The 24597-nt window shown below is 40.0% G+C and overlaps 1 protein-coding gene across 2 annotated transcripts in view; it reads right to left on the bottom strand.

Annotated features, from left to right (window-relative positions):
* iqsec3a (IQ motif and Sec7 domain ArfGEF 3a) overlaps positions 1-24597 on the bottom strand; it is a 115199-nt gene that overhangs the window by 40005 nt on the left and 50597 nt on the right. For both annotated transcript variants that reach the window (XM_038738943.1, XM_038738944.1), the window contains exons 3-4: positions 13152-13854; positions 3952-5228 (exon numbers count right to left, since the gene is read on the bottom strand). In XM_038738943.1, coding sequence (XP_038594871.1) covers positions 3952-5228; positions 13152-13854 — 1980 coding nt within the window. The remainder of the gene's footprint in view (positions 1-3951; positions 5229-13151; positions 13855-24597) is intronic.

The raw sequence follows: 24597 nt of genomic DNA, 5'->3' as shown, positions 1-24597 counted from the left end.
ACCATAACTCTATCCTTTCAGTAGTTTTACTGTATATTGTTAAATTTAGCTGTTCACAATTTAACAAGTCCTTCAAATTAAAGGAAAAAATACTTCTTTTATCCATGCCCTTTAGAACCACACACAGAGGCGTTTTCTAAACTGATGCCACTATGACATCATTTGTATGTCCCTTTTCAATACCGTTAGAAGCCACTGTTGAAAATGAAATCTGTTTCATGATGTGACAACGCTCTGGTTAAGGCTTGGTTAAGTTTAAGTACAAAAACAATTTGGTTAGATTTGGGCAAACATCATGGTTTGGGCGATTTGATTAATCGTGCAGCCCTAACTAGTGCCAGTGTACACTATATTAAATACAGACATACAGAATTTGCCCCCTTGAACCTTAAATTTTTATAGTCCATCCATCCATCCATCATCATTTTTATAGTATAATTAGATAATTGTTGCACACCATTTGGTTAGTTGAAATCAAGTATAAAAGGCTAAACACTATGACAAAAATAGTTAGTTCAAGATACATTTTTATGCACATTAACAGCAACATTGGGCAGGATTTGTTCTAATATAAATCTCTTTTTTTCTTTATGCTCTTCTGGAGATCTCCTAAACAGATGTGTTGATATTTGATATTCTAATCTAATTAAAAATGCACCATGTTACATTTTCTGTTCAATCTACCTTCCTCTTTGCCTTTGAAAACAGAAAAATATACCATACTTAAATTTACTTGACAGTTTAACATCTCTCTTTTAGGCCATTAACATTTTTATTTTATTTTGTATATTTTGTACATTTCGGCGGGTGATTATTCCATCTTCCGCCCAGTTACCGCACAGCTCATTCCTGCTCCTCTTGTTTTCAGTGTCATGCTCCAGCACTGAGTCAAAGTTAATCGGCTTTATTGTGCACTTTTATTGCGCTGCAGAACTTGGCAGTGAACAAAAAAGATAATGCGTGTGTTTATGAGCTCCAATCTTCTAAATTTGTATGAGATGGCATAATTGGGGAAATATCTTAACAAAATCTTGTAGTGGTTTTGCACCCAAGGGAACACAGTGTATTTTGCATCACTGCAAGATACTCTGGAAAGCACAGAGAGCTTCTACAGAAATGGTTGAGTTGGCAGGGACAAAAAAACCCTGCTTGGATTGAAATGTTAACAAATTTTTCATTCCAATTCCCAAGGTGTCAGTTCACACAGTGCTGAAGGAACTTTTAATTACATTCACAACTCGCAGCAGAATGACTAATGAGAATTTTAGGCTTTGTGGATCGTTGCCATTATTTTTTGAATTCACCCCTCATGTATTCCAAGTAATTGTACGCAGCTGCTCCATCAGTGGTTGAGCTCAACTTGTAATATATGAGTGAGCCAGTACATTTATTTGAATATATGGGGTGTTTAGGTCCTTTAGGGTATGCTCTGGGTGAAAAGCTAATAGAGCATATGGTAAATCTCCCTATTTAAAGATTGCTTCCAAGTGTGCCGTTGGCCGCATAGCGTATTTTCAGGAGTCATGTGGTTACAAACATTTCTAAAAGGAGAATTCAAAGTGTTGAACAAATAAAATCTGGGTTGTTTTGAGGCGTACACCAAGCTAAAGTCAGCTCCCACACTAGATTTTACTCTGCTTTTATAGCTTGAAATAACTGTAAACATAAATTTACCATATGTAATATGTAAGAATAGGGTTTTTCAGTGTTTCTCTTTGATCTTTTAAAGTATAATAAGTAGCTGGAGGTCATAGTTCACTACGCTTTTAGTTTTCTATAAAACTGAGTGAGTTTGACACGTCTCAAGGATTCAGTGTTTCTCTCAACAAATCAACAAATTCAGTCAGTGCTGGCCCCATGCAATGTTGTCACCATGGCAACGCTTTTTCTTCCTATCTCTTGCTGCCATGTAACCACCTTGCACCTGTCTGGAGCGCCTCTTGGGAAGGTCTTATCTGATTTTGACTTTGTCACTCTTCTCTAGCCAGCAAGGGGAACTGAATCCACAATGACTGAAAAGCTACAACCAGCAAACTTAAACAAGCTTTTCAAGGCAGGCAAAAGAAACTATTTTGAGAAACCTTAACTAGGCAGAGCATGCCTGTCAATCTGTGGATTTTTCTAAATTTTCAAGCAGAAATAGAAAGAGCAATCCTTGCCATTTAAAGAGTTTGGAAGATGGTGTCTTTATTTTAACCTTTAAAAAATGGATTAAACAGCATGTTTGCCTATTAACACAAGTTCAACCATTAGCATATCTGGTTTAACTAGCTTACTCTGTCACGCCGCCCCAAGCAGGGAGGTGACAGCTGTGTGTTGTGTGCTTGTTTTAAGTTATTTTTTCCCCTTTTGGAGTGTGTGAAAGGTGCTTGGTGGGTTTTGGTTTTGTCTGTCTCCCTGTGGTGTTCCCCCTCTCTCTCTCCCTCTCCTTCAGGGCGGAGTTGTGGGCCAGGTCCCCGAGAGCTGGGCGTCTTCCTCCAGCTGCAGAGTCCGTGGAGACCCCGCTCTACACTGGAAGTCTCGCCGTTTCCCCCCTGCCTGGCCTAGCTCATTCTGTCTCGCCACACCGGAGGAATCCCACCTCGCATCTGTCTACCTTTTTCTTGTGTTCAATAAACTGCTTCCTACCCTCCTGAACCGTGTCCCTGCCTGCATTTGGGTTCGAGCCACATGAAGTCCTGACATACTCCCTGGTAACTGAGCATTATTTTCACAGCCAAAGAGCACAACATTAGCTAAATAATTTGCCAGCTTAGCATGTTGCAGACAGGTTAATGTTAATATTTCTCCCCAAAGTTAAACATGTGCAGTTCTGTCTTGCTCTTGGATTTGGGGAATTTTACGCTCCCGCAACCACATCCAAGGTTACCTGAAATGATGTTGGCATTTCGTTTCCTTCATCCTAAAAGTCTCATGTTAAGTGAAAACACCTGCTTTAAAATACAAACAAAATATGTAAGCTAAGTAGCCTAACAGTGAAATAACAGACAAGAACAATGCTATTTACATGTGTCTAGTTTATCAACTGGTGAGGACGCAGACTTTTTGCGTGGGACATGTAGCTTTAGCTTCAGTCTACTATACCCATCAAGTACATATTTAGGACCCCTCATGGAGTCATTGTTAGCTTAAGTAATTTGAGCTAGCTAGCTACAACTGATCTGCCAGATAATCAAGACAGATCTCAATTCAGCCAGCAAATTGACAATTGCCCTTGTAAAAAAGACTAGCCTGTTTTTGCCTATTGTTTCAAAAAAGAAAAAAAGGTGGTAAAATGCCACTGCTTTCATTTAACTGTGCCGTGTCAGAATGAAACACTTGACAGGCAGCAGTAGACACTGTAACTTAGGGCTGTGGGACTGTCCTTTCCACCATGTCAATCTTCACACCTTTCTCTGTCTCAATAAGTCATCCTCTCTTTTTGTACCTGTTCTGATTTGTCTTTGTGAGAAGAAAGAAGGCACCTCAGATCTAGCTTGGGACATGGGCTTCATTCTCTTTGTTCTTTCAGTACAATGGGGACCTGTGAGGAAAAGAGCTTTTCTTTGCTCTTAGAGTCCAGAGGGACCTGTCAAACTTAGATGTACACTTAGATGCGGGTTGGATCCAGACTGTTTCATAAATCTCACTGTACATAAAATATTCTATCCTTTGATATTCTATCCTTTCCAATAAAACCACTGTACTTCTCTTTTAATCTTCACGATAATAATTAATTAATCAGAATATATACTTCCTTTATACTTTTCAAGAAGAACAATTACATTACTGGACCCTGATTAACTAACTCACAACCAGTAAACTAATTGTTTCATTAATTTTGTGTTTCACTGCAGTTAATTATGGCTAACCAGTAAGCAGTGACTTGAAGTGACACAAAACTTTAGCCTGATTGAAAATTTAATTAGAATCATCTAAAGACAAAAGAATGAAAATGCAGTGGCTACTCACACATTGAAGAGGTTGAGGCCAATGCGGTAGAGGCGTTTTCGCATGACGTCAGTGGACAGGGTGGGTGATTTACAGCTTGCGGGGTTCTCACAGTGGTAGCGCGGCAGGCTGAGGATCATGGCCTGCAGTGTTTCCTTGGACGAGGCTTCAGATGTGGAGCGTGCCTCTGTCGACGTGCTGCTGCTGCTCATCTGCTCTGAGCTGTTGTCTGCTGTCTCAGAGCCACACCTCTTCACCTCCAGGGGCTCTACCAAGGGGGAGCTCCCCAGCAGTAAAGCCCTGTGTGGTGGAGGGGCGTACGGGGGTTCTGTGGGTGGTGGTGCCACCACCACAATCTCCTCTGGGCTTTGAGGGGCAGCCATCTTATCCAGAGGGGTTATGGGAGGTTGCTCATCATCCCCTAGCTCTTCTTCACTCGGAGGAGGAGCAGGGAATTCAACGTCCTGCTCATCTCCTTCTATATCTGATTCTGGGGGTGGAGGGGGTTCTTGTGGGGGTGGAGGGGGATCTATGGGTTCAGCTGGGAGCTCTGCAGGAGGAGGAGAGGGTTCTTGTGAGGGACCAGGAGGAATGAAGGCTGGAGTGGAGTTTGTTGTTGTGGAAGTAGTCGTGACAGTGTCCTCTTGTTGGACACAGCTGCTGAGGGTGACGGAAGCGGAAGATTCCAAGACTGAGGATGAAACACGAAAGTTCTGGCTGTCGATCTGCACCGTCACATCCCGGAATGCCATCATCAGCTTGCTTGCGCTTATCGACAGGTCACTTGGGTCTACCAGGCCTTGGGGAATTGTTGACTCTCCCACACCACCTACTTCTCCTCCACCTGCTACTCCTGCGGCTGCTGCTGCTGCTGCATTAAAGGAGTCAGCACTGAACTGATAAGTGCCGCCTTCTTGCAGTGAACACATAGTCTTCAAGCTCCAGTTGCTGAGTGCGTCGTCTATGGACTTTGCCAGTGACTGGACCTGTTCAGTGAATGAGTCTTCCAGGTCGGTCAGGGTGCCACCAACTGTGGTAGGCAGAGATGGGGATCGCACCAATGGGATGCCTGCCAAATTGCAGCCTTCTGCCAGGGCCCGTTCAGCAGAGAAACCTTCTGTGTTTTGCACACGGACCTTGCGCAGGGAAATGCGTCGAGGAAGACGACTCTCAAGCAGCGAATTGCGGATCTTCTCGAAGTTCTTGCTGAGCTGGTACTGGCGGAAGGCAGTCTGGATCTTGCAGGCAGCACGGCGGGAGATGAGGTGGCCACCGTATTTGTGCTCTAACATTTCGATCTAAAAAAGTAGAACAAAGAAGGATACAAAAGTAAAACAATGAATTGCTGGAATTAATGTTGTATTTTTGAATTCACAGGAAAAAGACAACAGCCTGTAATCTATCAGGACAATCCACAGTTACTGGTAAAATCATTCCTGTCTGGACTATTTGACAGTTATGGCTACGAATTGATTAGAAACTGTCGAACAACAGTCCAGGTCAAAGAGGGCTCTTCATCTGTGACTCACATAATCCCCTGTATCAAGGATGCTTATATTTGTGAAAAGGGAGCATGCGTACCATGCCACTACCAGTATTTCAACATTTTAATATCCTCTTGCCTGTCGCTGTGGTGCATGGAAGATGAATATGTTATATGAGTTGAATAGAGATATGAAAACAGGTGGAGTGTGGGTGGAAAATGAATGAGCAGTACATTAAAAGACGAATGGGATAATTATGCTGGGAAAGGGGCTGAATAGTCCATTTTTTAGAAGAAGTAGGCAAAATTCAAATATTAAAGCTGAAATTCAAATAATAATACCCGGAGATGGTTCAGTCATTTTATTTTGCAAGCTTGCCTTGTGATGTGTGTACTGAAACTATACACAATTTGGTCAAAGCCACAGTTTGAAAGAGAGAACACAATAAAAGCTGACTCATGGCATTTGGACAAACTCTTCATTTCCTCCGCAAATAGAACTCATAATCTCTCCGAATTCCACAGAGAGGTCCTCCACACAACTTTAAATTGTCTGAAACTGAACAAGCCATTAATCTTGCCTGTGAAAAATTGCTCAAATGCTGTGGGAAATAGATAGAGATGTAATATAGCCGTCCTCATCTGGCAGCAGCTCAAACACTAGATGAGACCTCTTTGAGTTTCCCAGAACAATCAGGGTGTGGGTATCTTTGGAAGTGCCCAGAAAGAGCTCTTATCTTCGAGTCACTCTGAAATCCCTTTCATTCAGACTAAATCAATGAATATAATTCTGTTTCTTTTATAACTTTATCAAGGGCACACGTGTGGGGGAGGATTAAGCTTGGAAAGAATAGCAGTGTCGCATTCTGTCATTTCACAAATATGAAAAAATGTACCCATTCTAAATTTACTGCATTGAAGTGCCCATTAAAAACAGCATTGCATTTAATTCTAGGAAAAAGAAATCCATGATGTTCCCTCCCTCAGTGTTTTCTTTGGGGGCTCTTGTCTCAGGGTAATGTGCACATGAGAATTATTGATTATTTGGTCCAAGTAAAATAATCCTCTGGAAATTTGTAATAATGGTTACCATGGCCATGAAAATCAAAATATGACTTTCTGCCACTTTTTGCTTTAGTCCTGGCCAAAGTCACCCAACCACCTTGTACGGTCTCCTGATAGGCTGTAATGGCTCAAGGGTTTGCATTTTGTGATAAGTGGTTAGTTCAACAAGATGCAGCCTCTGCCGATGTCACTGGAGAAATGGAATCACATACAAAGCTCTTTAGAGAAGTGGAATGACACTGAAAATCCATCTTATCTACTCCATTTACATTTCACTGCAGAGCCTCTGTGAGCAAAGTGAGACGTACTGAGAATATTAAAGTGGTTTCTGAATAGGACGCTGGTTTGGAGCTCTACTGTATCTGCTGATGGCGACTTCTCAGTAGCTGTCAACTCTTGCAGACTGGTCGAACTCAGCCTGAATATTCATCACTTTTTAATCTGGATTGTTCTGTGACTGCGCTGTGTGCACTCTTGAAATGACAAGGTTAGCCTTATCTGCATAAAGGAGCTCCAAGATAGACCTTGTATAGGCTATTTTTTTATTTTTAGTCAGGCGCAAAGGTAATATGATTGACCTCATTACTCAGAAAGGTGTCCCTCATCAAACCAAATTCTGCAAAGAGTTCCACAGAGGTGCCCTTGAATGTGAGAAAGGGCCATCAGTGTGGCTGCGTTTGATTAAATGTGGCAGTCCAGCTTGTTTGTTTTGTCTTCTGCGTAAGCCGGGTCAGAGATGATGAATAAAGCATTTTGGTCATGTTGCTTTCTTTATCAGAAAGTCTATCTGATACACTTTTCCATCAGATGGAATTACAGCTACCAAGACGATAGAGGAAAGAAGCATGGAGAGGAAGAAGAGAGTAAAAAAAGGATTTCATGCCAGTCTAGCAGGGATTGTGTACTGGAGATGAGATGCCAGCACCATCAACACAGTAAGTATAGGAACCTTTAAAAAAAAATAGTTCTCTTACTAGTGTAATCAAAAACATTGATTTGAAGCTCAATTCTGAGGCTGTTCTGTAAATAAAGTTCTAATAAATATAGCAACTTCTGATCAACCCATACCAAATTCAGGCTTAAATAAAATCTAGTCCAGTCCATGTCTGGGTTAAGCCCCGCCCATTTTGATTACGGATACATTTACAGATAATTTAATTTGCTGGACAGATACAGATAGTGGTGTCCTCAGTCATCTCTAATTAAAAGGGCGTGTTGGATATATGTTGCAGTGAGAGGAGTGCGGCGATGTGGTATTGTAGTGTAATACTACTTCTGATAATACCCCCCGCCCCCCCAGCACCATGCTGACCTCACGTTCACCTTTGAATTAGATGTGAAAAAAGGAGCAAAACATAGCAGTGCAAAGTGGTTCAACGCTGCAGAATGCAGTTCTACATATATGCAGAACTGGCAAAATACAACTGAGAGGAGAAGGTGGAATCATTTTATAAAAAAGGATAAAGATGAATAAATGGAACATGTACTGTAAATATTTAAAGTCAAGGACACATAAAGGAGGGTTCATTTCTAGGGGGGAGAAGGTGTGTTAAATATGAGTATAGAAATTTGAGGTAATGATTACATTGAACTAGAAACATGACCTCAAATGCACAGCCATTTCAGATATTTTCTGGTTACAGAAGCAAAAGCTGATTTTCAGCATGAGATAGCGATGTACTGTAGATATCTTGACTTGAAATATGGGACATTCTCTGGCTATATATGAAATATTAATACCCAGGGGCTTTAGAAAAGAAATGTGTTTTAGTCTGGAAATGTTTGAGCTTCAAATGTAAATGTGTCTCAGAACTTAAGGTCATCTGAAAGTACAGCGCACAGCCTGTTTTTTGTAATTTCAAGAGGGAGATTTTTCTATTTCAAGATGTGTGCCATGATTATTATGTCCACCAAGAGTTGACAAGATTGATATCACTCTCATGTCTGTATGGTAAATTTGAAGCTAGCTCCAGAAACTGGTTAGTTTAAATAATCTTAGCTTGGCTCCATCTGGAAGTAACAAAATCCCATTACCTCTAAAGCTCATTAATTGACATGTTTGTTTATCCATACCTAACTGGCTGTAGCTTCGTATTTAACATACAGACATGAGAGTGTTATCGATCAGTGGCACAGGAACATGACAACATTGCTGTCCAGTGACGATGTATTGTATATCTTCAAATTTGGTGATTTGTAATTTATCAGATGAATTTAAGAATTAAGTTTAAACATCTACAACTTCCTAGGCTAGGTAATAACCATTTAAAAACTCAATTAATTATCTGTTTTTCTTCATTTGTGAAATGTTAATGTTTTGGAGATTAAAATGGTAAATTTGTGAATTTTCATATAATACCAGTCGTACTAACATTAAATGCACCGTTCACCATTAAATGTGAAAGAAAAGACATAAATAAGATTTGTAAAACAGCAGATTATCAGATCTCACCTGCTCAGAAATAAATAAGGGCCAAAAATGCAAAGCTTTCATTATTAGCTTTCATGCTCATGCACACTGTCTTATAGCACAGAAACATCTGCATGATTAATGAGATGATTATATAACAGCAAAACTGGGACACAACTAATGCTGACTGTATTACAAAATGAGGATGACAATAAAAGACATCAGAGGATGGTGAGCCGTTAAGCTGATTCATCCTTGACCAAAGTCAGTTATTGCAAAAGGTCAGTAGTTACTGGAAGTTGTTGCAGATAAAAAAAACTGAAATTAATAATAATTTAAAAACACATTGAGTCAATCAAAAAACTTCATTACAGTGGCAAAAAATTATGAGATGATACAGACGTTTAAAGTCAAGACTCATCACCTATCACTTCATCGTCCTGTAAAACAAAAGACTACAGTCAGCGGACTGAACCTGTATTACTCATTTTTCCAAGACCTCTCCGTTTGATGGACATCTTTTTAGTATGCTATATCCTATAAACAGGGTTTTGTTTCTAAGGCTTTGGCTGAGAGAGTTTAAATGGACTGGCATAGACAGGCAAATGAAAATGCACATAACAAATGAGTCTGACAAGCACACTGTCTCTTAAAAACAATTTAAATGGAATTTAAAAATTTTGTACACCTATTTTGAATTTATAATTGAATGCTCATTTTTGCTGTGTTTGAGTTTTTCTGGAGATTAACTGGCTCCCCCCAAATTTTATTTCCATCCACATCATGGCCTTCTCCTGCTATAACCTAAAACCAAGCTAGTGACAAGTCAGTGTATTGGTGGAATAAAAACAGACTCAAGGTGTGTTCAGAGATAAAACAGACAGCAAATTTTTGCCACGCATAATTCTTGTGAATATGACCGCTAGACCATTTGCGCTTCTTTAATCGCCCCAAACCACCACTGCACAATTCACTAGCTAGCTAGCAAGCTAGCAACAGATGCAACAAAGGCGTTGTTTGGCTCAGCGACTGAACTCAGACCTCCCCAGAAAAGGTATTTTCCTCTCTTCTTTTCCCTTGCCCCGGGAAATGTGCCCTAGGAGTGTTTCATTCAAGTTTAAACATTTTCAATTTCGCAGACGCGTCAGTTCGCAGACAAAGTGGACACGGCTTTTTCTGCACTTTCTGTGGATTTTAATACTGTTTGATGCTGGAGCTACTTGTGAACTTATCTACACATATACTGAATGTGAACTTTAAATGCACTTCTCTGTTGTTCATTCATTTTGGTACTGCCCTTTTGTGACTTTTTTGGATTAACTTGTATTTTTTTATCAACAGCCTTATTGATGAACATTTAATATTATTGGTACTTTTTACTATTTGGGAGCATGGAGAATGACATACATTTTTATTCTAAAAGGTTTATTTTTAAATTTCATACTCATCAATGCTATTTTTCAGGTTAAAAGTGCAACCTCTTGGTTTTTACAAAGGAGGCTGAAGGGTATATTGACTCCAGTTGTTTTTTCTAAGAATCCTCATGCTGTAAAATTGAATACCTCTTGAGAAATATATACCTATATTTATATGAATTGTAACTTCCTCCAGGCTTAGAGTTGTTTTTGTTCTTCTGTTAACCAAAAGATGTGTGCTTTTATTTTTGGTTATTGTATGGTACAAATAATTTGTACTTGTTTGATTATTTCATTTAAGAACAAGAAATGCATATTAATATAAAACACAAAATTGCCAAAATGTAAAATGTTCTAATTTTAAACCAGTTTGAAAAACTACAAAAAAGTTCAAGTGGACGTTGAATGCTGAGTTAACGCTCAAATACTCCTTCATCTGGTTCTTCCCCAGCAATTAAGGTATTGCGCTGCGGATCCAATTACCCTGACATTGATCTGTAGATGCATCAAGCCCTTGCACCCCCAGCTATACAGACAGAAGATCAATCTCGCTGATCGCGTATCTCTAGCATTGTTGACCGGGAGATAGTGGAAGACGGGACTTTCAGTGAGATTAAAAGAGTGACAATGGAGGTGAGAAGAAGACACGTAAGGAGCTGAGGTTAAAAGAACCTTTAGTCTCGAATAGGGAAGCGATGAGTGAGGGAATTAAGTCAAAACAGAGAGAAAATGCAGCTGACATAGAGTGAAATAAAGCAACCATCTCACTCAGATACATTAGTTTCAGTGATCACTCGCTTGGAAGATGGACTTTAGTAAACATCTACAATAATGCTTTGATGTTTCATCTTGCAGCTTTATATGTTTTCTTCTCGTTGACTGAATTTAAACAAACACAGACAGACCCAATCCAATTGACACTGGCAGTGTCACCTCTGAATATATTTGTTTTCACAGTCTATAGATGGTGCCCTGAGGCTGAGAAACACTTAACACCAGGGTGACTTTGTTTACCAATTGTTCTGGGTTGTTGATTAAGTGTGGTCAGGTGTGCCACACCACACTTGCAATGACAGTAATGGAACTCAAGACTTAAGAAAGGGAGGTCAGCAACTTTTGTGCTTCCATAAAGAAATCATTTAAACCATGAATATTGTAAAAATATGTACACTGCTGATTATTGTGATGATAACTGGTCAACTAAATGCCAGAAAGTAGTTTAAACTGTCCATTTTAGCTTCTTCAAACGGCTTGTTTTGTCCTAGCAACTATGATATGATACAAATATTTCAATTTCAAAAACAATGGTATAAAACAGAAAAGCTGCAAATACACAAAGTTGAGAAGCTGGAATCAGCAAAAATGATCTAAAGATGTACTCAAATAATTTGGTATTGCACTTCCATAAAGTTGGATGACGCACACAAGAGCAATTAAAAAAAAGAATGATAAAAATTTAAGCAGCAGAAGCTGAGATTTAGTACCTAGTATGTGTCAAGCACCCAAATTGGACCACTGGATCCTACATATCCCATAATGCAACTTCTCCTAAACCCTTGCTGCCTCCTCAATATGCACTCCTTTCAAACCTCACATCTTCAGCTTGTGATATAGACTGCCTGTTAAAAATCTTTAAGCCAAGATAACCCAGATGACATCATTAGGGTTATTACTTCAAACTTCAGAAATCTCCATTTCACATTGGCACAATATGGTATCCAGGTCATTATACTCTATACCAGGCTAGGCAGGACAGGTTTAAAAAAAAAATAAATAAAAATAAAAAAGAAATCTCCATTTCAGAGCCACATAAGACATTATACAACTGTCCTCACAGGCTGTGTGACGAGTAAACTGAACTTCTCAATGGAGTGCCACTTTAAAACTGCAGTTGTGGCAAACAGATCAGGAAGCCCCACAAGTTAGACCCAAACTCTGCTGCCTTACCTGATCGAAGATCCATGGACTGAAGAATGTTGTTTAGATGGATGATAATGAAAACGGATGGAGAATGTTTGATGGCTCTTGAAATGGAGATGATTATGTAATGATTTCCAAGCCCCTGATGAACAGCACGATAAGGACACAAACATGAGAACATGGAAATGTATGTTTAAATACAGTCACAGTTCATAGAGACAGATCAGTTTCAGACAAAATCGGTTTAACTGGCTGTAATAAGATGACAACAGATAACAGTCACATGCTTTTTCTCCAATGGAAATGGGGGCTTTTCATCATCCAGAGTATCTCATAAAGCAGCAGAGACAAGACAAATTGGCTTTTCATTCATGCAGATACAAATGCAACTTGTTTGCACATTGTCTTTATTTTACCCTGATGTGTGTATGTGTACGTTTGCATCGTGTCCAAAATGATACAATGTATAAAAGACCTCAACCTAAAAATGTATGTACATGAGTCACTCTACTGTAAATTACAACACAGCAGTAAAATACCTGGGGATAAATAATTTAGTACTTTCAGAAAACATACTTTCATAGTCCAGATTTGTTGAAAGACAAACCCATGTGAGGATGTTGATGAAATGATGATATGGCAATGACAATGATGGTTCATGATAATGAAGAAAAGGAATCATTAGTTGGTACATTTTGGAAAGTCTAGTGCCAGTAAGGATCAATATGACAAACAAAAATAACAATCTCATCAAAAACCAGTCCAAACCAAAAGTCCTCCTCGTCAGACAGAAAACTAAATATCACAAACATGTCAGACCACAAGACGTACAATACACACAAGTTACTGTACCTGCCGCCCTCCCACTCCCCTCACCCAAACAACACACCAGACCTCACCCCGTCCCCCATCCACAACACAACCCTACCTGCTTATTTTTGAGGTCAAGCGAGAGCTCATAGTCGGAGGTGGCGGAGTGCGAGCCGGTCCCGTTGCGCTGCACCCTCAAGGGCGAGGCCGTGTGGTGCAGGCTGGCTCTCCTCCCCGCCCCACCTCCTTTTGCGCCTCCCCCTTCCTCCTCGTCCTCTTCTTCCTGCGCTGCCTCGCCCTCATTCTTTGCCCCCACAACTTCTTTAGACTTTTCCTTCTCTTGCTCCCCCCATGTCTGCTCATCTAGGCAAGGTGAAGGCGTTTTAGGGGCGTCCTGTGTTGCTTCCTCACTCAGAGACTGGACTTGGGGCTCTAGCTCCGGCTCCGGCACCGGCTCCAGCTCGGGCTCCAGCTCGGGCTCGGGCTCCAGCTCGGGCTCCAGCTCAGGCTCGGGCTCGGGCTTCGGCTTCGGCTCAGGCTCAGGCTCAGGCTCAGGCTCAGGCTCGGGCTCAACTTCAGGCTCAGGCTCGGGCTCCGGTGCAGGCTGGGGTATTGGTTCAGGCTCTGGCTGAGATTTGGTTTCGGGCTGTGGTTGGGGCTCAGACTGGGGCTCTGGCTGTGGTGGTGGGTCAGTCTGTGGCTGAATCTCTTGCTGCTGTTGCTGGGGCTGTGGCTGTGGTTGTGACTCGACCTCACTCTGCAGCTCCCCCTCTCCTCCCTTCCCTTCCTCCCCCAAAGATGAGTCTGGAGAAAGGTCATCGCTGCAGAAAGGAGGAGAAAACGCAGAGTGAGGTTGCTGCTGCATCCGTGGTGAGCTCTGACCTCTTCTCCAGGCTGCCTGGGTTAGTGGTAAGAAGGTGACACTTTTTTGTGTATGACCTCACTCAGCTACCAACTGTGTGTAGGGCCAGTTCATCTGTCTACCTGCTCTGTTCTCTCTGCTTCTCTTGTCTGTCTAAACACGGACAGACAATGAAACGGAGTAAAAATGTACAGCACAGAACAGCTGACAAAACCACAGTGTACAAGAGTGAAAAAAAGATCAAAAGCAATTATTTATTTCAGCAGAATCTTCAGGAGAGAAAATGTGAACAAAAAACAAGAAAGTTGACAGCAAATAGTGACACCCAACACACACACAGACACACACACACAGACAGGGGGGACAGTCATGCAGCTAATACAAATGTGTCTACGCCTTCTAGACTATGTGTACTTATATGTGTGAATGGTTGCATGTATGAGTGTTAGAGTGGAAGGTGGCTTTTTATGGTGTAATAACAGGTGCAACGTGAAACACAGAGGGGAATGTGGGAATCTGTGTTGCTGTGTTTTGATTTGATCTGTTTCCGAAGACCATTTTACCCTCATCTTTCTTACTTCCTACTTTTATAAGCCCATTTATTTGTGTGATGCAGGTTTAGTCCAAAACACAAATGGGTTAGCTCCTTCTTTCTTTTTCTCTATCTTTGTCCCACTCTTTTCTCCCATTAGAGTGTGGTGGCCTTGAGTTTATTCATTCTTATTGGTCTCTGATTTGCTGTAATGTTGTTTCTATGTGGATGAAGTCATAACTAGTCTCAGATATGAAGTGATATATGTTTCTGATAAAGCAAGCCTTTTATGAAAGGTGGTACAATACAAGATAATTCTTTACCGTGTTAGCATGCTAACATTTGATGATTAGCACTAAACAGAAAGTACAACTGAATCTTATTCACTTTTCAAGTATTGAATTTTTCACCTGATGATGGCGCTGGATGAAAAGTTACGGTATCACCACCATCATTACAATTCACCCTGGCGGTGACATAAATGTTTGTGCTGAATTTCGTGGCAGTTTTTTGAGATATTTCACTCAAAACCACAAAAGTTAAACTCATGATAGCGCTAGAAAAAAACGTCAGGGCATTCACCATCTGGAAACCATGAATGCCTGTACAATATGTTGTGCCAGTCCATCTAGTAGATGGAGATATTTCACTAGATAATTAAACATTCTGACCTGCTGATTGTGCTATATAAAATGTTAGAGAATCACATCAGAATTCATCCCCTAAGCACCATGAATGCCTGTACAACATTTCATGGAAATCCATCTGGTAGCTGTTGAGATATTTCAGACTGAACACAAGTATTGGATAGACTGATCAACATTAACATCAGTAGAGCTACGCTGCTAGCACGGCTAATAAATTTTTTTAATAGTTACCTGCAAAAATAAATCAACATTTATAGCAAAATATATAATGATAATCAATTACCTGGACTCTGTCTCTGTGTGAGTAAGTGAGACAACATTTTTTTACATTGGTCCAGTATTGAGCGAACGCGCTGCGATCAGCAGCAACCAAACAGGGTTGCAATGTAATCCTTGTAGGTAATTGTGCCGGGTCAAAGTAAGTTCACTAAAGTGCTTCTTTATCTGACAGAGTCAGATTGTTATTTTAAGTGTTTGAAACATTATGGAAAGGATTGCTTCAGAGATAGATTATTAAAGAGTTAAACCTTTTTTGTTTAATCAGACAGTCACTATAACGCTCACATCAAAGCCACCACATTTCCTTGACAAAAATAATAATAGCAAAAATCCTTTCCTTTCCACAATGTTGTCAGACACTTGTAATAACAATCAACAGTCAGTGGTAAAAACAAACACTGTAGTGGATGACGGGGAGCAATTGCCCGCAAGGATTACGTTACAGCCCTGTTTCGCTGATGCCTAATTAGTCACATAGACCCTGAAACATGGGAAACTACGGTCCAGGTTTAAAAAACCCTTATGTCTCAGTAGACTTTCCTGAAAGATCTTGTTGAATTGGAGCCAGAATTACACACTAGTTGACAGTGGCTGTGATAACAGCTCAGTGTGTTATTACCCAGATTAGGATAAGACCCCCCTACCCCCTGTATTGGATATGATGATAAAACTGGAGTCAGAAGGCATAAAATCAGGAAATTCAGGCTGCCATATTCAGTGTGCTGCAGAAGAAAAATCGGCACGATTCTCCCCAGAGTGGGGAGGAGGCTTCAAAGAAACTTTTGGTCTAAACAGCATAATTCTATGTATTCACAGAAGTTGCAGAGACAAGTGATAAGAGTTAACTGGAAGAAATGTAACCTCTACATACCTGCCTAACATTTGTCTGCATTTATGGCTAAAATTAGCCATTTTATATAAATGAGTATTAATAAAACTGTGTATCAGTTTATATATCTATATATATATTATATATCTAGATATATATCTAGTCCAGAGTGTGTTCTGTGTGTACACAGCCTTAAATCTGAAAAAAGGATTTAAACACGGCAAAATCCCGCCTGCTTCCTTTTCTTGCATGGGAGGCTCACTTCTCATTTTCATCACACATGGCAGCACATAAGCTTGCAGAGAAAGTATCTTTAGCGGGGATATAGCTTGGTGTGCAACTTCTAAAATAAGAGCTTGTATGAGTAATGAATAATGAATAGAGAAATAAAGTCTGCTTCTTCGACACTCAGCTGCAAGTGAGCCTTTGCTTGTGCGAAAATAGACCTGCCTGGAAAAACAGAAGACTTCTTTTAGTCATTTGGTAGAACGACCATCTCTGCTCACAATGTTTCTACTCATTGTTGTGAATCTAAATGTAGTCTCTCCTATTTGCATTTCGCTAGAGCACTTGTTATGGTGAGAGATAATCTGACGACCAATAGGCTGGATTTAAGTCTAAATTCTGATAAGAGAGCCAAAAAGAAGTTACAAACACTGTGGATAAAGTGTTCAAAAGGGATTATTTGTGAGCGGACGCAGTAAATAAACCACCATGTGTCTGAATGCAGTCACTGATAACATAATATATGCATGTGTGGATATATGTGTAAAGAATATGTGTGCATCTGCTGAAGAGTCATTGTAAACTTCAACAACTCCAACCTCTGAGTCTGTCACTCACACTCTCTCTCTTTCAACTTTTCTCATCCTTATTCCTTTCATCCATTTTGTCAAGCTTTCTGTCATCCTCTCTGTCCAACCATCTCTCCCACACACACACACCCTGCCACTCTGTCCTCCACCAGGTAAGGAGATTGAGCGGTTCCAGGTGTCAACGTGACTGACGAGGCGGAGACAAGCCCTGGATGCTGCCTCTCTCTCTCCTCTCATCTTTCCATGCATCAGTATTGGAGACGGATGAGCGCAGTGGCCTCCATGCTTTCCATCCAGAATATAATTTTGGCGTCCTTCTGACATCTCCTAAAAGGCTAAAAAAGGCTGGTACTGTAATCTGGTGTGAGTTCAGGTCTGTCTGCTGGTGGTGCATGTTAGTGTGTCACCCGGGCAACTACTTGCAATACCAGACCTGCAAAGCAAATGTCCACTAGTGTTAATTGAGTCCATGGATTATAAGGAGTCTTAATTAATTGCAGTGCAATATGGATTTACAACTGTGAAATTTAGCAGGACATGGAAACCCTAAATTCAAAATCTGATGGGATGAAAAAAATATGTAAACATGAATTCAAAGTATCTGTGTCATTCTGTGCTTGGCTGCAAACCATTTCCATCTGTGCAGCTTATGCAACTGTTAGAGTCAAGTGTGCCATTTTGCAGCATTGCAGGGACGTGAACCATACTGTATTTGTGCTGAGTATGTGTGAATATAGTGTGTTCTCACAGACGGTTTTGAATATGGTTTCTCTATATGTGTATCTGAGCACAAGCCCTTTGTGCTTTGTGGAGGAAGACATATTTCCAACAATGAAAAATACTTAATTACAGGTAAAATGGCCATAAGCTGATTCTGAGACGGCCGTGAGATGATTAATGTGGTGAGAAAGATAAAAAAAAAACAAAGATCTACAACACAAATCTTCATGATTTTTTTCTGACTTTTCTGTAATCTTTGTTTTTATGTGAAATATTAGATAGTTTTACCTCTTTGGAGCCTCAATAAGTTATTTAAGCGAAACCACCTGAGGTGGTCAGATAGATGTAGTGGAGTAAGAAGTACAATATTTCCTTCTCAAATGTAGTATTAAGTATAAAATGGCATTAAATAGAAAATGTAAGCAGTAGAAAGTAACACAAAGTACATCTGCCCCTTCTACAATTGCTTTCTCCAACTGCTGCCTATCTCAAGCATTAAAATAAGGTGACGCTTACAACAAAAAAGGTAAAGAATAATGACACGATAAACATGATACCAAGAAATCCTATCACCAGTCTCTCTCTCTAAATTCTCTGAACTCTTTCAAACTTGTAGCCCTCTTTGTTTCCCCCTTAAGAGCCTCCTGAGTGGCTTAGTTTCAGAGTCGCTCCCTTTTTGAGCCCCAGCAAAAGAACATCAAGGAGATGCATTTTGGAGATGCTGCATTCTCTCTGTTCTCCATTACTTCTGCTGCAGAGTGAAAAGGAGCAGAAGGGCACCAGCAAAGACATCTGACAAAGACATCATTCAGCTCTTCTGGCATTAAGTATCACAGACTGTGGAAAACAGTGAAGTTGCATCACAGGTTTTAAAGGGATATTGTGAAGACTAGGACATGGGTTTACTGTTCACCGACATGTTGGCTGTTTGTTGGAACCAAGAATTTATATTGTAAGAAATGCATAATTCTTCTCCTATGTGCTACATACTGTATGTTTATTTTTAGATGTTGCCATTTTGTGATGGGACAGCCTGAGATGTCTGTGGGTTTTAGCTTAAAGGTATGTTTTCACATTTTTGGGAAATAAGTAACCAGCAGCAAAGCAACAAGTGGAGAATCCAGCAAGTCCAGCCAAGAAACAGTCTGGCACATAATGTTGTTTTTACACTTCGCTGTTGAAATGATGTGTTTAGTAGTGAGTTTAGTTTTTAGAGCTGCTGGTAGGATAATTCTCTTAGCTTCAGACAGACCTGAGCTAACAGTTTTCATTTAAATATAATAGTATTTAGCCATTTTAAAAGTAAGAGCTGAAAAGACAGATGTATATGGTTGAATTGTTTTCCATTGTATCTCAAAATGTATTCAACAACCAGGCCGAGTGGCACCTTTGGGAGGGAGAGGAAAATCCTAATAAAATTGAGTCCCAGCACTGACTACAGCCACTGAGCATCTGTTGCACTGTGTAAGGGTGATGACATCTGACAGGAAGACCACTGTCTTTATGCAGGAGCGCCGCTGATTATGTCTTCAGCGTGAACTCAGACGCTGTGGGCTGCTTCGACTTTCATTAACCTTGATCGCAGAGGATTTTGCTGCATCATCACCATGGAGGTGTGCGGCAGCAGAGATGAGATCTCGGGCTGTGTGAATAGTAGGGTTCAAAGGGTCTATCCTCTGGTGAACTGCAGCCAAAGAGTTGCTGAAGAGGGCATTATGTGAGGAAAACCACATCAGCAGAAGTCAAAGCAAATGAGATCCCTGAAGCTCCCTGCTATAACTTCTTGCGCGAGAAAGTAATTTTATTTCATCTTAGACACGGATTTTATGTTTTTCACATATAGGAGAATTATTTATATGAAATATTTGTAGCCCACATATTTATTTCACGTTTTGTTCTATTTTCTGCCTCTCAAAAGCATTCCTCTTGAAAACCAAGCAGGAATCAGTCTTACACTAAATCCCTTTTCCTTTCCTGCTTCCCCTATATCTGATTCTCATACTGCTCATAGACAATTAATCAGTTCATCAGGCAGAACATAAGGGTAGACAGGAGGGCAGAACCTTCTGCATAAATAAGCATATTTCTTTCTTACGATGCATGGAGAGGGTAATGTATGGGGTAAATTTGCTGAATACCTCACCAGAGTCTATTTGAAATTCATCACAGTCTCTGAAAGCAGGAAACACGATTCAGACTGTGACTTTCATCCATTCAAAGTTTGATTACATTAATTTCACCATGCTATCATGCTGCATTATTTCCCTTAACAATGAACAAATCTCTGAGAAAAAGACAAAAATTAAAAATTAAAATTATGTATTTCAGGTAATTCACTTCAATCTCACACTTTCAACATTTCAAACTGAAAAAAAGCTGCTGTGTCACAGTGGCACAAGTCCAGTTTAGCACCCTTGCCATTTCTCTGCAGACTGAAAATCATTTTCATTCCAGTTCATTTAAGAAGCTCACACCTGATTTAAAAAAAAACCCAACCTATTAAAATATACAATGTCATCTTCAAATTAGCATCAAAAAGACTGTTGTTCTCTCTAATCACAGGGTCAAGTTAAGTCGTTTTTGAGTCACTGTTAGCAATCATAAAGAGAACATAACATAATTTCCTCCTTCTGTTCGTTAATCTATAACCCATAACCTAGCACCTTGTAAACCTCCATGTGAACATGTATTAACAGTGGTTCACGGATGGGATACTCCACTGACTTTCACTTATTTTGTGTCACTTTTAAAATATAATATGCTTGTGTGAGCGATCAGGGCTACAGTTGGAGATGTGGTATGACAGTATGGATATAGGATGTGTGTTGCATTAGGAATGAGGAGATGAGGCAGAGCTTGAGGGTGACAGAGATACAGAGACAAAGCTCTGTACAAAAGATCCATGATGTTAAAGACTCGAAATATGGGCATGTAGGCAAGGAGGATCTAAGGAGGGGCACCAAGCTGCATTGTGGGAATTATAGGATCCACCATGTTTGAGACTTGACATACACAAGGGACTAGAAGTCAAGATATCTCAGACTCTGCTGAAGTACCTCTTTAAGTTAAAGGAAACCACACCAAAGGAAAGCACACAAAATTACTGGGCCACCCTGTATAGTAGAAATTACATAAATTAGTTTATATTGAACTAAACTGCAACAGCGAATACGTTTCGAAGGAAATATTACATTTTACAGAGTGAGGAAATGTTAATTACCATATCTGTCAAGTTGCAAAAAAGGTTGATACTAAATGTATCAGTAACATGTTCAATAAATTTCATTTGTTTCCTGCCAAAATATCTGATCGTACAAAACAATATCCTCTTGTAGGGACTTCAGCAATTAGGGCTGTGCGATATGACTAAAATCTCATATCTCGATTAAAGAATAGCAATACATATCCCAATATAGAAATATTTTTGTAAATTCAAAGAAATATTATGAATCACTGTTGGAATTTCCAACAGTAACTCATAATAACCATTTCTCTTCATCATAAAGGTGGGGTATGTAATTCCGGAGAAATCACCACGACAAATACCATGATATAGAGTATACAACAATACAGCAAGTAATCTAACTAATGTTGAGGTCCAGATGGTCCCGGGGCAGCACAGCTTCAGACAGCGATACTGACAACTCTCCTGCTGCTATAGCAAACATCACAACAACAGCATGTCTTGATAAACTAGAAACTAAGCTGAATGTCTGCAAGTCATTAAACGTTACCTGACACACACATCATGGCAGGAACTGCTGGAATAGTGTTGTGTGGCTTGTCCATACAACATACTTCTCCCTTAATGAGCTCCTCGTTTTCGCCTGCATGAGTCCTCCTGTTCAGTTTTACCCATTCTTCACTCCATGATTGTTTATTCTGAATGCAAATTTCTTCCCTGCAACAATGGCAAGGGTAGAAGAACAAGTTAGTTTTAAGTTGGATATTAGCTTTCAGTTAGATGTTTGACAGATGTTTGTCAAATATCCAACTTAAAACTAACTTCACTGCGGTGGAAAGCATCATCTGTTTGAAAAAACAGTACCATAAAGTGTGGAATTTGCGACACAATGAAATAAATGATAATGTAACTGCAGACAGGAGTTTGCATGTGAACCTCAGACTCTGGTGTCAAAGCCGAATGCCAGCATCAGCCTGCTAACATCCTCATAGTGGCAATGTTAACATGGTAATTAGCAGGTTATTAGTAGGTTTAATGTTTCATGTACCATGTTCACAATCTTAGTTTAGCATGTTGTTAGCATGCATTTGCAAATTAGCACTAAGCACATAGTACAGCTGGGGCTGATGTTGAATGCTGTAGACCAAATACCTGCAAAAACCAGGGAATCAGCAAAGTCATCACACTTCATCCTGAGAATGTGTATATCGAATTTCATGGCAATCCATCCAACAGTTGTTGAGATATTGCACACTTGGTGTTTTGGCAGTATGGTACAAGAGGACAGGCCCTTTAGTGAGAATAAATGCCTAAAATATAAGTTAAATAGTAGTAGCAATATCTCTCTGGAATGAAATACATCCATCTCCGTAATCAACAGATGAAAAGCCATATATCTTGTCTTTGAGCCGCTGTTTTCTATGATCAAGGTCATATGGAAACATGCATCAGCTACCCCCACACATCTGCAGCACCCTCACACCCATAAGAGCCATCCTCATGTTTCACAGCAGACAATAAAGTCCAGAACAGGACTGAGGAAACATTTCGCATACTTTCTGCATATTGTGTAATCTCCGGAGAGCCGGCAGCACATTCTTGGCCATGTTGACTCAAGCTTTAGCGTATAATGGTTAACAAATATAGCCATGACATGTTTAAATCATGAGATATGCAGTGAATGACTCATGAGGCTAAGAGTATCTGTGCTTTTTTTTCTTTGCACAAGGACAGCAACTCCAAGCCTCTGCACTTGTGTTTGAATTAAATCATGCTTGGGGAAAGGTCATTTTGAAACATCATACAATAAAACATTGAAAAAATGATGTAAACTCTTCTTTCATTCAAAAACTGAAAGAATTGGGTAATAAAATGTATTATTAAAATGATAATTAAAACTATGCTACTACACCAAATTCTAACCTATGAAATTCACCTTGAGCAGACATGCAGTGGTAGGTGGTATCCTTTCTGTGCTTTCTGCTCCCCTCATGTGATCATGCTGAGGTGATGGATTGGTTATGGAAATGCTAATCAATACTGCGGTCCCTTGGGCGGGACGACGTACCTCATAAATAGCACTATTTAGCAGGAAGTGGGGCGAAGAGAAGAGTGGAAAACTGGCAGTTTGTAATTCTGTTTTTTCATATATAATCCATAGATTCTGAGCACTGGGATTTGACTGTAGAAGACTGAGATCAATTTTGGCTAGTTTATGTCTCTGAAAAGTAGAGAATCAGCCTTTGGCTCTGCCCGAAATCCCATGCAGGCACTCGGTTCTTTAATGGAGGGCCAGTGATCAGTATCACAGTGTGAGCCGGTTGAGGTGAGACTACAAAACATGACACGGCAGACTCAAGTTTCTTGCCTCCTGATGCCGGTTTTTAGTTTTAGTGTTGAGTTTTAAGACTGAACGAGGATAGTCATCTTTAAGGATTTAGGAACACATACAGTATGCAAGTATATACACACAGACCAGTATAACCCACAGGTAACATCAATGTAACATCTTTCCAGCAACAACAGAGCACACACACAGTATAAAAAACAGGTTGGGCTCGTGAAATATGCAAGACAGGATTTCAAATTGAATCTCTTCAAAAGCCGATGCCCCGGGATGTGGGTAAAATGGAGGGAGAGAATGAAAGAGAGAGGGGGAGATAGCAGCAGGGGAAATTGCTTTGCGGATTTATGGTTGACACACTATACAGATCTATACCCAACCCAGCACTCATGGGCAGGACTTCAAGGATGGAAAATCACATTCACAACGTAATTCAGTGTCACAGAATGTCATTTATAAATCTGGTCTAATCTGATCATCACTATCTGCTAAAAAAAATATGTTTCTACACTAAAATACTATAGTACCTTTTAGAGGAAGCATTAATTGCTGCCTGAATTACATACACCGTCAACGTTGTTTTGTTTTTTCCAATTAAGAAAGTTAATGTTGTACAAGTACTTGTCTATAAGGTCTCAAGTTAAGTCCATGTTATTATGCACCAAATGTAGTGCAATTACTTTTTATTTGCAAAAGGATTTTTGCAAAGAAAAAGTATTGAGTGAAGTCAAGTCAAGTCAAGTCATCAGATTCATGAATCTGAGTCTGACTTGAGTCGAGATCATCCATCCTAGAGATTTTGTGTCCTTCATCCCAGATGTTGTTAGTTATTGGCTACTAACATGCTGACCTTGTCCAAGTGCTTGTACATTGGCAATTTGCAGATTTATTCAGTATAAAGGTTTCCCCATTATGTTGAAAATGTATTTGCTAACGCAAATTAGTTGTATATAAACATGATTTCTAGGAGACATGGTGGAGGAGACATTCTTCCTTGCCTGAGGCCCTTTTGCTTTTAGTGGTTAAACCATGCAATGCCGTGTATAGTGTGTTAGGTACGTAAAGCCTGCTTTAGATTGTCATTGTCCTTTGTCTTGTCTCACACTGCTTCTTATTCACATCTTGTTACATATAAGAATCACTATGCTATTTTTATACCTTGTGGCAAAAGCATCTTTTTATGGGCGCCTAACAGAGAGGCAGAAAGAAAAGGGAGTGTTCAAGAACAATGCCCGAAGAAAGGATTCAGCTTCTTCGCCTCACTGTGAGTGGAACAAACAATTGAGCTGTCCCCCCACCCCAATGATTTCACAAGCTAATTGCCTATTATGTGGCCCGTCAGGGGGAAATAA

This window comes from Micropterus salmoides, unplaced genomic scaffold (assembly GCF_014851395.1).
Source record: "Micropterus salmoides isolate LMB-PRFRI ecotype aquatic unplaced genomic scaffold, ASM1485139v1 Ms_hic_scaffold_23, whole genome shotgun sequence".
Taxonomy (NCBI): domain Eukaryota; kingdom Metazoa; phylum Chordata; class Actinopteri; order Centrarchiformes; family Centrarchidae; genus Micropterus; species Micropterus salmoides.
The sequence above is the reverse complement of the archived record's forward strand: the minus strand, read 5'-3'. Positions and strand labels throughout refer to the sequence as shown.